Source organism: Carlito syrichta, unplaced genomic scaffold (assembly GCF_000164805.1).
Source record: "Carlito syrichta isolate Samal-C Ts95f unplaced genomic scaffold, Tarsius_syrichta-2.0.1 Scaffold315650, whole genome shotgun sequence".
NCBI classification, from domain to species: Eukaryota; Metazoa; Chordata; class Mammalia; order Primates; family Tarsiidae; genus Carlito; species Carlito syrichta.
This window is the reverse complement of record NW_007259746.1, coordinates 220966-233919: the sequence shown is the minus strand read 5'-3', so window position 1 is coordinate 233919 and position 12954 is coordinate 220966. Positions and strand designations below refer to the sequence as shown.

The 12954-nt window shown below is 53.4% G+C and overlaps 1 protein-coding gene across 1 annotated transcript in view; it reads left to right on the top strand.

Moving 5' to 3' along the window:
• The window catches only part of PLEKHO2 (pleckstrin homology domain containing O2), a 45496-nt gene that overhangs the window by 21031 nt on the left and 11511 nt on the right, over nucleotides 1-12954 (top strand). Inside the window, exon 5 of the mRNA XM_021706505.1 lies at nucleotides 6170-6286. Coding sequence (XP_021562180.1) covers nucleotides 6170-6286 — 117 coding nt within the window. The remainder of the gene's footprint in view (nucleotides 1-6169; nucleotides 6287-12954) is intronic.

The following is a 12954-nucleotide window of genomic DNA, read 5'->3' as shown; positions in this document are numbered from 1 at the left end:
CAAAAAAAAAAAAAAAAATTCTCTAAAATATTGACTGGGTGTGGTAGCTCACACCTGTAATCCCAGCACTTTGGGAGGCTGAGACAAGAGGATTGCCTGAGCTCTGGGGTTCAAGACCAGCCTCGGCAACTTGGTGAGCGTTCATCTCTACGATAAATAAAAAAATTAGCCGGGTGTGGTGACGCATGCCTGTAGTTCCAGCTACTTGGAAAGCTGAGGCGGAAGGATCGCCGGAGCCCAGCAGGTCGAGGCTGCGGTGGCTGTGAACATACCACTTACTACAGCCTGGGCAACAGAGTGAGACTCCGACTCAAAAAAAAAAAAAGAAATTATCTAAAATATGTTAAATATTCTCTGCCTTCTTAAGCAGAAGGTGTTGGAATCTTTCCCTGGTGGCTCAGTCTCTTGTCAGACGGTTTCATACTGCTAGACTACTTTTCAGCTTTTCTTTCTCTCTTAACAAACATTGAGCTACCAGTGCCACTTCTGTTGTCCTTGTGCCTCTGACAGTCCTCACATCTTCCCACCTCAGACTCTTGTTCCCTTCTGATGTCAGCAGGCTCGGGCTTTTGACAACCCAGGCTGCTGAAATTGTGTGTTGAATATGAGTCAATAAAGCTATAGGGCCACCAGACGTGGTGGTTCACGCTTGTAATCCCACCACTTTGGGAGGCGGAGGCAGGAGGATTGTCTGAGTCCAGGAGTTTGAGACCAGTCTGGGCAACTTGGCCAGAGCTCATATCTACAATAAATCAAAAAAGTAGCTGGGTGTGGTGGCGCATACCTGTAGTTCTGGCTACTTGAAAGGCTGAGGCAGAGCCGGGCTCGGTGGCTCAGCCTGTAATCCCGCGCAGAGCCGGGCTCGGTGGCTCAGCCTGTAATCCCGCGCTTTGGGATGGTGAGGTGAGTGGATTGCCTGAGCCCGTGGGTTCGACCCGCCTGGGCAACTTGGCAGACCTTATCTCTACAATAAATCAAAATGAACCGGTGTGGTAGCATGTACCTGTAGTTCCAGCTACTTGGAAGGCTGAAGCAGAAGGATCATCGGGGCCCAGCAGGTCGAGGGTGCAGTGGCCGGGAGCAGTCACTGCACTCCAGTCTGGGTGACAGAGTGAGACTCCAACTCAAAAAAAAAAAAAGAAAGGCTGAGGCAGGAGGATCACCTGAAGCCAGCAGGTTGAGGTTGTGGTGGCGATGAGCATGCCATTGTACTCTACCGAGAGTGAAACTCCTACTAAAAAAAAAAAAAGCTGTAGGTGAGTACTTGAGAGAAGGTGGCTTCTCTTTGTAGATGTTGTTTGTGTTCTGGATGGGTGTCACTAGATGCCTTTGAAACGCAAAGGGAAGAAATGACCTGGAGGCAGAAGCTGGAGGAGCCCACCTCTTTTCCTTTTCTGCCTCTCTCAGCCTGCCCCAGGATATCTTGGAAGATTCATGATTGTCCCAGGCCAACCAGGATTGGGCAACGGGGTTCTAAGTGTTGAAAGGAGCTGCCTTTGAGAAGCACCTTACTTGTTCTGCCTGAGTCCCCGGCTGGTGGAGGACGGCGGGAGGAGGGCAAGGGGATGGGGGTATGCGGACAGCCTCCCAAGGTGTTCTCAACTGCTGCTGTCACCAAGTGAGGATGTGCCACTGTTGGGAATGTGGCAGCAGGAGGATGTTTTTATCAATAAAGTGGTTTGTCTCAGCTTCCTCCAGTGCCAGCCTCCACGGGAGTTGAGTGACAGGCTCTCAGCTGTCAGCCTGTCAGGCACTGCCAGACTTGTCTTGGACTACTTCTGCACATCTGGCCACAGCTGGGATGCAGGCAGGATCTCACATTTCCTAAACATGAAAAATCCAAATCACGCTTTTATTAAAACAACAAAAGAAATCGCTATTTAAAAATGAAATGCAAGCCGGGTGCAGGGGCTCACACCTGTAATCCCAGCACTTTGGGAGGCTGAAGCGAAAGGTTTGCCTGAGCTCAGGGGTTCAAGACCAGCCTGGGCAACATGATGAGACCTCATCTCTACAATAAATATAAAAATTAGTCAGGAGTGGTGGTATGCTCCTGTAGTTCCAACTACTTCGAAGACTGAGGTGGAAGGATTGCCTGAACCCATGGGTTTGAGACCAGCTTGGGCAACGTGGCGAGACCTCATCTCTACAATAAATCCAGAGCAAATTAACTGGGCGTGGTGACATACGCCTGTAGTTCCAGCTACTAGAAAGGCTGAGGTGGAAGGATCACCTGCGCCCATCAGGTTGAGGCTGCGGTGATCGTGAACTTGCCACTACTCTCCAGCTTGGGTGACAGAGTAAGACTCCAACTCAAATAAAAACAAAACAAAACTAAACTAAATGCAGTTTCAAGAACTTAGCCCTTGGGAGAGGGAGAGCTTGGCCCAGGAGTAGGAATTGAGAAATGCCTATTAGCTCAATTCCTCTTTCTGATGTAAGGAACTAGGCGAGTGCAAACAGTTCTTGGCTGTTTCTTTGCTGTCAGAAAAGCTGACATTCCAGAGATGCGGCCCCCGCCCAGTGCCTGCTGGTTTATCATTTCTTCTGAGCTGCAGAAGGGCCTGCATGATTCAGCGTCTCTGGTGGAGAGAAAACCCAGGACAGGCAGCTGTGGGCAGCTGGGTGGTGGTGGTGAAATAACCTTTTGTCCCCAGGAAGAAGAGGGTGCATTTGGGCCAGTGGTGGTTCACTTGGGGGATGCCTGTGGACACGGGGTAGGCGAGCTGCACTCAGGAGTGGGGATCCTTCCCCAGGCAGCTTCCCTGATCTAGATGTCCAGGCGGGAGGAGACTCTCTGGGGTCTCTGTCTGGGCCAAGAACTCGTTCCACAACCTTTTTCTGTATATGTCCCTCCTGAGGGCTACTGCTTATAGAGTGCTGGGTGGGGGGTGGGGAGAGCAGATACACAGAGAATAGGGTGGAGAGAGGTGGCCAAGCAGGGAGTTAGGACTGAACTTTCCCATGGCAGGACTCTGCCTCTAGCACCTAGTAGGGTGCCTGCACCTGGCGGGTGCTTTGTAGATGTTTGTATGTCCCCAGTAGGAGGATATGGGGACCTCAGAGGGGGCTGAGCACCCAGTCTCAGGCACTCATGCTGGGGGTAGAGGGGTTCTCCAAGCAAGAGGACTTTTCTGGCCCTTGTGTTTGGTGGAGGAACCTGGAAGGGATAGGAGGCTAGGGATTGGAAAGGTATGTATGGAAACAAGAATGGGGAAAGACACCTGATTAAACCTGGATGGGAGAGATGGTGCCACCCAGCTATCTGCTCCCTTTTTCCTGAGAGACTGAAGAGGGAGTAGAACAGTGGTTATTCACCTCAGCTGTACAACTTGCTTTTAAAAATACTGAGGTCTGGGCTTCACCCCCCAGAGATCCTAGTGCAATTGGTCTGGAAGTTGCCTGGGTATTGGGGGTTTTTAAAAGCTCTCAGGTGCAACTAAGGTTGAGAACCGCTGTTATAGAGCAGTGGTTCTCAAATATTTGCACATATCAGAACCACTTGGAGGGCTAGTTAAAACTCACTTTGAACCAGGCGTGGTGGCTCACACCTGTAATCTCTTCACTTTGGGAGACGGAGGTGAAAGGATTGCTGGAGTCCAGAGGTTTGAGATCAGCCTGGGCAACTTGGTGAGACCTCATCTCTACAACAAATAAAGAAAAATTAGCCAACTGGGTGTGGTGGCTCACACCTATAACCATAGCACTTTGGGAGGCCAAGGTGAGAGGATTGCCTGAGCACACGGGGTTCGAGACCAGCCTGGGTGACTTGGTGAGACCTCATCTTTACAATAAATAAAAATAATTAGGCTGGGCTCGGTGGCTCAACCTGTAATCCCAGCACGTTGGGAGGCTGAGGAGGATGGGTTGCCTGAGCCCGCAGGTTTGAGACCCATCCAGGCAACTTGGCAAGACCTGGTCTCTACAATAAATCCAAAATTAGCCGGGCTTGGTAGCACACACCTGTAGTTCTGGCTGCTTGGAAGGCTGAGGCAGAAGGATCGCCGGAGCCCAGAGGTTGAGGCTGCGGTGGCCGGGAGCGTGCCACTACACTCCAGCCTGGGTAACAGAGTGAAACTCCAACTCAAAAAAAAAAAAAATTAGCCAAGTGTGGTGGTGCATGCTTGGTAGCGCGCACCTGTATTTCTGGCTACTTGGAAGGCTGAAGTGGAAGGATCGCCTGAGCCCAGCAGGTTGAGGCTGCAGTGGCTGTGAGTATGCCACTGCACTTTAGCCTGGATGATAGAGTGAGACTCTGATTCAAACAACAACAACAAAAAACTAGTTTGCCAGGCCTATTTCCCTAAATTTATGATTCAGTAGGGATAAGACCTGTGAATTTGCATTTCTTTCTTTTTTTTTTTTTTGCGTTGGAGTCTCACTCTGTCGCTCAGGCTGGAGTGCAGTGCAGTGGCATCCTCAGGGCCACCGCAGCCTTGACCTGGTGGGTTCAGGCAAATTTTCCATTTCACCTACCAAGTAACTGGAACCACAGGTGCATGCCATCATGCCTGGCTAATTTTTTGATTGATTGTAAAGACAAGGTCTGACCCAGTTGCCCTGGCTGGTCTCGAACTCCTGGACTCAGGCAGTCCTCTCGCCTGTGCCTCCCAAAGTCCTGAGCTTACAGGCTTGAGCCAGGTCACCTGGCTGAGGATTTGCATTTCCTATTTTTTTTTTTTGAGTTGGAGTCTCACTCCGTTGCCCAGACTGGAGTGCAGTGGCTGCTCCCGGCCACTGCAGCCTCGACCCGCTGGGCTCCGGCGATCCTTCCGCCTCAGCCTTCCGAGGAGCCGGAACTACAGGCATGCGCCACCACGCCCGGCTGATTTTTTTGATTTATTGTAGTGATGAGGTCTCACCAAGTTGCCCAGGCAGGTCTCAGACCCGCGGGCTCAGGCCATCCACTCACCTCAGCCTCCCAAAGTGCTGGGATTACAGGCTGAGCCACAGAGCCTGGCGGGATTTGCATTTCTAATAAATTCTCAGGTGGTGCTGATGCTGCTGGCCCAGCCCCACCCTTGGAGGAGCACTTCTGCAGAGCAGCCTCTTTCTGAGACAGCGACCAAGCCACTGCTTGGCTGCGGGGAGTGTGGGGTCTGGAGAGAGCCCTGCCTGGGAGTCTGAGCATGTGGTTTGAGTTGGGCTTTTGCCCTGGTACCTGGGTCTGTGCCTCCAGGGCAGATCTCTTCCCCTCCCGGCCTCACTGCCTTCATCTCTAAAACAGGCAGACACTGGGGCCCTGGGCTGTACCTCCAGGCTCGGGAGAATCAGAGATGCTGAAGTGCTCGTCAGGCTTCTTCTTCCGCTGGGTGTCAGCCAGTTTCTCGAACTTGTGGCCAGTCTCCAGGGCGCTGCACCCTCCCACCCATGCCCCCACTGTCCAGAGGCCCTGCTACGTCCCTGGACTCTCCAGCATGAAAGTGTGCCACACCCAGGCAGTTGTTCCCACTGGGTTGCCCCAGAAGAGGACCTGTTGGCCGCCATGGAGGGAGGAGCTTGTTCCAGGCAGCTTGCTGGAGAGGGTGTGGAGCAAACACTCTAGGCAGCCTGGCTGGTGTCCAGGGATGGCCTGGAGGAGGCTGGGCACAGTCCTGGCCCCTGACCCTCCTAATATGAGGCCTCGCAGTGGTAGCTGGAGAGTGGGTCTGGACACACTGGAAGGAGCCCTTGCCTTCCCAGTTGTGCATGGTCTGCAGCCTGGGGTGACTCTTGGTAAGCCAACAGTCGCTGTGCTGAAGGCAGGCTGTGTAGCCCTGAATGTTCCTTGCTGACTCTTCCTTCTGTGGCTCTTCCTGGAAAGTCCCATCCCCCAGTCTTGTGACATCCTCATCCTTCTTCCAAGCTATCTCTTCCCCAGATCTCAACCTGGCCTCTGGGCCTGCATGGACGTGTGGGCACCCTTTCTAAGCCTTTGTAGCTTCCCCTCTGTTTCCTCCTTGGCTGTAGGCCCGTATCTGCCTCTGGGCTATGTGCCCCGCTTTCCATCTGGATGCTGAGCTACAGTCTGAATACTGCATCTTGGAGATTGATTGGCAGGGTGAGGTCCTCCCTCTGACCGAGTGGTGTCCTCCCTGAGCAGGGTCAGGGCCTAGGGGCAGTCTGAGTGGCTAAGGGTCATGGTGGGTCTGGCTCTCATCAGCCTGTGCCCCCTCCGTCACCCTCCCAGGACGAGCAGAAGTGTGTGGAAACTGTGGAGCTGGGCAGCTATGAGAAGTGCCAAGACCTTCGTGCCCTCCTCAAGCGGAAACATCGTTTTATCCTGCTGCGATCCCCAGGGAACAAGGTAAGGAGATGCCCTTGTTGCCTAACCTCCCTCCAGGCCAGGGTCTGCTTGGGAGGTCACCCTTGGAGGTCTAAGGCAGGCTGGGTTTCTCAAGGGATCCCATGGGTTTTCTGTTGAGTGTGCCTGAAGCTCAAACCCAGCAGCCACCATAGGCTGGGCCTTCTACTCATTTCGTCTTGGCGTGTCCCTGGCCCATGGTTGATAAGAGGTGCACTTAGGGTTCTGCAGAGAGACCTCTGCTCCCCTCTTCCCCTTCCAGTCCCTCCATCCCAGGCTGCAATTGGAAAGTAGCCTCTGGGAGGTGGGGTCCTTGGCCCTGCTCCAGATCTCTGGCTGAGCCTGGAAACTCTGTGGCTGGAGCCTCCACCCCATCAGGCCTGGATACCCTGACGTAGCCTGGGGCAGAGGGAAGGGTGTGGCCTCCCCTTCCTCCCAGACCTTCCTGGGTGGGCCACCCCTCCTGCCTCCACCCTGGACTCAGGACTTGGAGGCTTGTCGCTCCCAGCTTTCCTCCCCTTGCATTTCTCCTTCTTGGCTGTGGCTGGGGAAGGTCTCTCGCTTGGGAACTTCTCTCCCTGGGATGGATTGTGTGCGTAGATGAAGCTTGCGGTTCGCACCACATTTCTTTAGCAGGGAGTCTGGTGGGTGATGACCCATGCTGGAGCGTGACAGATATTAGAAGGGCGTTCAGATTGGAGGCTGGCGTGTGTATTACCTCTCACCAGCTTGCACCCATCTGCAGCTGGGCCACGCCTCCTTGTCTCCTGCGTGCATGTGGAGCCTCGAGCCTCAAGTGGCGAGTGGCAAGTGGCGCTGAGTCAGAGCCTGGGGCCTGGGAGCAGGTCTGGGCTGGGCCTGCTGGAGGCCAATCTGTCCCCTGGCTTTAGGGGCCAGGATCCCAGGCCTCTGGACCCCGGAAGAGACCATGCTGCTTTGCTTATTGACCCTTTGCCCTGCTCTGCTGGAGTGGGGACAGAAAAGCAACGAAGTCAGCAATGAAGGGGCTGTGAAACTTGGATCCTGGGAGCTTGGAGGACCAGCTCTCGGGTGCGGGAGGGCTTATCATCTTATGAGGGTTCATGGGGCTGCACCCGGGTGTCACTTGGCATCTGCTGCTTACGGCTTTTTTTTATTTTTTTTATTTTTTTAGTTGGAGTCTCACTCTGTCACCCAGACTGGAGTGCAGTGGCTGCTCCTGGCCACTGCAGCCTCGACCTGCTGGGCTCCAGCGATCCTTCTGCCTTAGCCTTCCAAGTAGCTGGAACTATAGATGTGCGCTACCATGCCTGGCTAATTTTTTTGATTTATTGTAGAGATGAGGTCTCGCCAAGTTGCCCAGGTGGGTCTCGAACCTGCGGGCTCAGGCAATCCACTCACCTCAGCCTTCCAAAGCGCTGGGATTACAGGCTGAGCCACTGAGCCCGGCTAGGGCTCATTTTTTTTTTTTGAGTTGGAGTCTCACTCTGTCACCCAGGCTGGCGTACAGTGGCATGCTCACGGCCACCACAACCATGACTTACTGGGCAGGTGATCCTTCTGCCTCAGCCTTCCAAGTGGCTGGAACCACAGGCATGTCACAGTATGCCCGGCTAATTTTTTTTTTTTGGTTTATTGTAGAGACGAGGCCTCCCATGTTGCTTAGGATGGTCTCCAACCCCTGAGTTCAGGCAATTCTCTCGCCTCCACCTCCCAAAGTGCTGGGATGACAGGTGTGAGCCACCACACTGGCTGCTTGAGGCTCTTTGAAGATAAGGAGAGTCACATTTAGTCTCTGAGGCCCTGGAGCCCCTCCCTCATTCTGGAGACCCACTTCCTCTCTGAGTGGGTGGGGTGTGTGTGTGTGTGTGTGTGTGTGTGTGTGAGAGAGAGAGAGATGCAAAATACATTAGATGGAAAGATCTGCCCACAACTCTGACCTCGTGTTTGCACCTTTTTACGTGTAGGTGAGTGCATGCCTGGCCGTGGCCTGTCCAGGGGTGTGTGTCTTGGTGTGCAGGTGTGGATGTGGGTTGGGGGCTTTGCCGCTCCGGTCCCTACTAGTGCTGTTCTGGTCTCATCTTTTCTCCAGCTCCGAGAATCAGCCGGTAGTGGACTGGGTGGGTTGAGTCCAGCTCAGGGAGGGACATCACCTTCGGAGAGGCCTGTTTGTGCAGCTGCGTTCTTGGCTTCTTCAGCCAACACCCCCCTTCCCATCGCTCAACCCTGCATGAATTGGCTCTGGGAACAGGACAGTCGGGTGATAGGGCTGCGGAGCAAGTGGGGTGCTGCGATGGAACAGCACGCCCTGCCTCCTTCCGGCTCATGAGCCCCGACCCTCCTCACCACCCAGCAATTCACACTGGAGGGGGTGCTCTCCAGAGTCAGATGGTGGACCTGGCCCAGAGCACCACATTTCCACACCCTCTCGCCCTCCTTTCCCACCGCTCTGGGTGTCCCCCTTCCTCAAGAAGGCCTCCAGCCGGCAGGAGGTCACGTGACCCTGGCTGTCTGGTCCTGAGGCCGCCTCCACCCAGTCAAGTAAACAAAGACTCCAGTGTCTTGCATGCCCCTCTCCCCCTGCCTCTCCATCCCCACACCCCTGCCCATGAGGTCAGAGGCAGACGCTGCCAGGAAGCAAGGCGGCCACTGCTGGGCCCTGCTGCCCTGCTGGTCTCCACCAGCTTGACCCCTTCCTCTCTTCCCCTCCTCCCGTTTTTCTCTCGGCCATTGTGTCCTTCCCCTTTTCCCCGGTCTTGTGGGCCTGTTCTTTAGCCCGTCCTGTTAACATCCAAACTCCTAGCAGGACCATGTCCTTGGAGCTTCTGAGAAGGGCTTGAGGCAGGGACCTGGACAGCCTGTACCCCTTCAGGACATGGATGGGGATGGGACCTGAGGCTCAGCTTCTTGGTGTTCTAATTGTCCCTACTCTTTGTTTTTGAGTCAGGGACTCACTCTGTTGCCCAGGCTGGAGTGCAGTGGCACGCTCACAGCCACCGCAGCCTCGACCTGCTGGGCTCAGGCTATCCTTCCACCTCAGCCTTCTGAGGAGCTAGAACCACCGGCACGTGCCACCACACCTGGCTAATTTTTTGATTTATTGTAGAGACGAGGCTTTGCCATGTTGCTCAATCTGGTCTCGAACCCCTGAGCTCAGGCAATCCTCTCGCCTCTGCCTCCCAAAGTGCTGGGATTACAGGTGTGAGCCACTGCACCTGGCTAATTGTCCCTATTGTAATCATCCTTGTGGAATGCCTGGCTCCTTCAGCCAGGATGCAGGGCTCCTTAGGGTGGAGCTGGGCCCAGTAGAAGGTGGGCACCTTTGGCTTGTACAATAGTCTTCTCTGGGGCCATTTCCCTCACTGGGAAGCAGAAGAGAACCAAGGCAGCCTGTCTCAGGTGGGCCTGGCCCATGGGGAAGGGGCTGTGGCTTAGGGTCCAGTGGTTCTTTCTTGTCCCTTCGAGGCCCAGAGTTGAGAAGAGAGTAGAGTGTAGTGATCTGACTTTCAGGCCTGTTCTTCCCTGGCCCACTCTTGCTCACTGGCTGCTGGGTTCAGCTGTACCCTTCTCAAGCTCTCTGATGCTAAGTCCCTTGACCCCTTCCTCTCTTCCCCTCCTCCCGTTTTTCTCTCGGCCATTGTGTCCTTCCCCTTTTCCCCGGTCTTGTGGGCCTGTTCTTTAGCCCGTCCTGTTAACATCCAAATTCCTAGCAGGACTATGTCCTTGGAGCTTCTGGGAAGGGCTTGAACCAGGCAGGGTTCTCTAGGCCTGCAAACAGGAGCAGCACCTGCGGTCCAGGGGGCCAGCTCAGACCCCCTTTCTGGCAAATCTCGTCCCAGAGGCAGGTGGCTGTTGTCGACCCAGATGCAGTGTGGTCCCGCCCTGAACCCCCAGCAGCCCTGATGGCTAGGCCGAGAGGCAGTTGCCAAGGTGCCCCAGGGTTTCTGACTTAACCGTGGATCTGCTGCCAGGACCGAATTTACTCTGGTCATGCAAATGAGCATTTGGCTGTGCTTGGCGTGTGGGGTGGGACCCAGAGCCCTGTATGAAGAGGAGGCAGCAGTGGCCAGGAAGAAGTTATATAATGAGGTTGCTGAGGGGGCCGGGCCGATTCGTGTTACGTAACGGGGAGAATGCAGGGAGGGAAGGCGCTATCTAACACCAGGGTGGGGGATGGGCAGGCTGGCGATGCCAACGAAGAACTAGGGCGTCTTGAAGTCAGCGAGTGGGCAGTGGCCCAAAAACAGGGCCAGAGAAGGAACTTCCAACCAGTTCATTCTTTTCTTGGCTCATTCACTCAGCCACTGTGTACTGAGTGCCCACTATGTGTCATGCCCTGGCTTTAATCATGTTTTATGCTTGGTAGTAGGCAGTGTTATCCCATTTTACAGATGTGGAAACTGGGGCTACTTTGTTGTAAGGAAGGCAACAGGGCTAATTCCTGTTACCAAGCATTCACTTTGCCTAGCTCCAGATTTAGCAATTTAGATGCATAATTTTTCTCCCCAATTAAAAAAAAATTGTGGTCAAAGACACATAACATATAATTTACCATCTTCCCTTTTTTTTTTTTTTGAGTTGAAGTCTCACTCTATCACCCAGACTGGAGTGCAGCGGCCGCTCCCGGCCACCGCAGCCTCGACCTGCTGGGCTCCGGCGAGCCTTCCGCCTCAGCCTTCCGAGTAGCCAGAACTACAGGCACACGCTACCACACCCGGCTGATTTTTGATTTACTGTAGAGAGGAGGTCTTGCCAAGTTGCCCAGGCGGGTCTTGAACCTGCAGACTCAGGCAATCCACTCACCTCAGCCTCCCAAAGCGTGGGATTACAGGCTGAGCCAGCCCAACTCCCTTTTTTTTTTTTTTTTTTTTTGAGTTGAGGTTCTCACTCTGTCACCCAGGCTGGAGTGCAGTAGCATGAGTACTGTTCACCACAGCCTCAACCTTCTGGCCTCAGGTGATCCTTCCACCTTAGCCTCCTGAGTAGGTGGGACTACAGACATATGCCACCATGCCCGGCTAATTTTTTGGGTCTTTTTTGTGGAGATGAAGTCTTATTATGTTACCCAGGATGGTCTCAAACTCTTGGACTCAAGCAATCCTTCTGTCTTGGCTTCCCAAAAGTGCTGGGGTTACAGGCGTGAGCCCCTTGCCTGGCCTTTTTTTTTTTTTTTTTTTTAAAGAGACAGAGTCTTACTCTATTGCCCAGGCTGGAGTGCAGTGGCATGATCATGGTTCACTGCAGCCTCCAACTCTTGGGCTCAAATGATCCCCTTGCCTTAGCCACCCAAGTAACTTGGATTACAGACACATGCCGCCACCCTTGCCTAATTTTAAAAATCTTTTGTAGAGATAGAGTCTTGTTATGTTGCCCAGACTGGTCTTACACTCATGGCCTCAAACTGTCCTGCGTCATCTTCCCAAATGTGTTGGGGTTACAGGCATGAGCCACCATACCTGGCCCATCTTCACTATCTTTATTTCTTTTGTAAAATTTATTTATTTGAGTTGGAGTCTCACTCTGTCGCCCAGGCTGGAGTACAGTGGCACGCTCATGGCCACCGCAGTCTTGACTTGCTGGGCTCAGGCAGTCCTTCTGCCTCAGCTTTCCAAGTAGCTGGAACTATAGGCGGCACCACCATACCTGGCTAATATTTTGATTTATTGTAGAGACGAGTTCTCGCCAAGTTGCCTGAGTTGGCCTTGAACCACTGGGTTCAGGCAATCCTCTTGCCTCTGCCTCCCAAAGTGCTAGGATTACAGGCATGAGCCACCGCACCCAACCAATTTCCTTCTTTTTAAGACTAAATAGTATTCCATTGTATGGCTATACCGCACTTTGCTTATTCATTCATATTGATGGACACTTCATTGCTTCTGCCTTTTGACTGTTGTAAATAATGCTATCTGATCATGGATGTACAAATTAACTGTACCCATTTTCTTCATGGCTCCATGAGGCAGGTCGTGGTGGTATGTTCTTTTACAGATGGGAAAACTGAGGCCCAAGGTCAGACATCTGAATCGTGGACCGTCTAGTTCAGAGGTCCTACTGTTCTCTCAGCTGCAAGAGGCAGCCCCTCAGTTTGCATGGCCTCACTCCTTCCTCTCATTTCTTGTCTGACTGTTGGGCCTGGCAAGAATGGGGCCATCTGATTCTAACACAGGTGCTCAAAGCTCCTTCCTGAGTTGGGAAGGGACCCACTGGTGGTATGGGGTGGGGGTTGGGAATCATAGGATCCACTTTAGGACCTTTGGCCAAGTCCTCCCCTATCTGCTGAGCCTGTTTCTGCATCTGTATGATGAGGGGGTTGGAGTGGACTTCCCCAATGGGTAAACTCTTATCGTTTATGATTCAAGGCCAGAAAGGAGACCCTGGGACTTTAGGAGTCTGGGTGTATTTTTCAGCTGGGGCCAGGGTTGGTCCCACTGAGGAGCTGAGGAGGGCCTAGGATCCACAGGTCTTCACCAGTGGACACTCCTCAAATCTGTCACCTCTGTCATCGTACTCAGCCTGGTATGAATGTAATCTGAGGCTATTCCTATTTTACAGAGAAAGTCCAGAGATCAGGCAACTGGCCAGGGAAGTCCCATGGAGTGGGACCAGATCTGGGCTCTTTGCACAGGACAAGGCTGATTTTTTCTTTCTTTTTTTTTTTTTTTTTGAGTCAGAGTCTCACTCTGTCGCCCAGG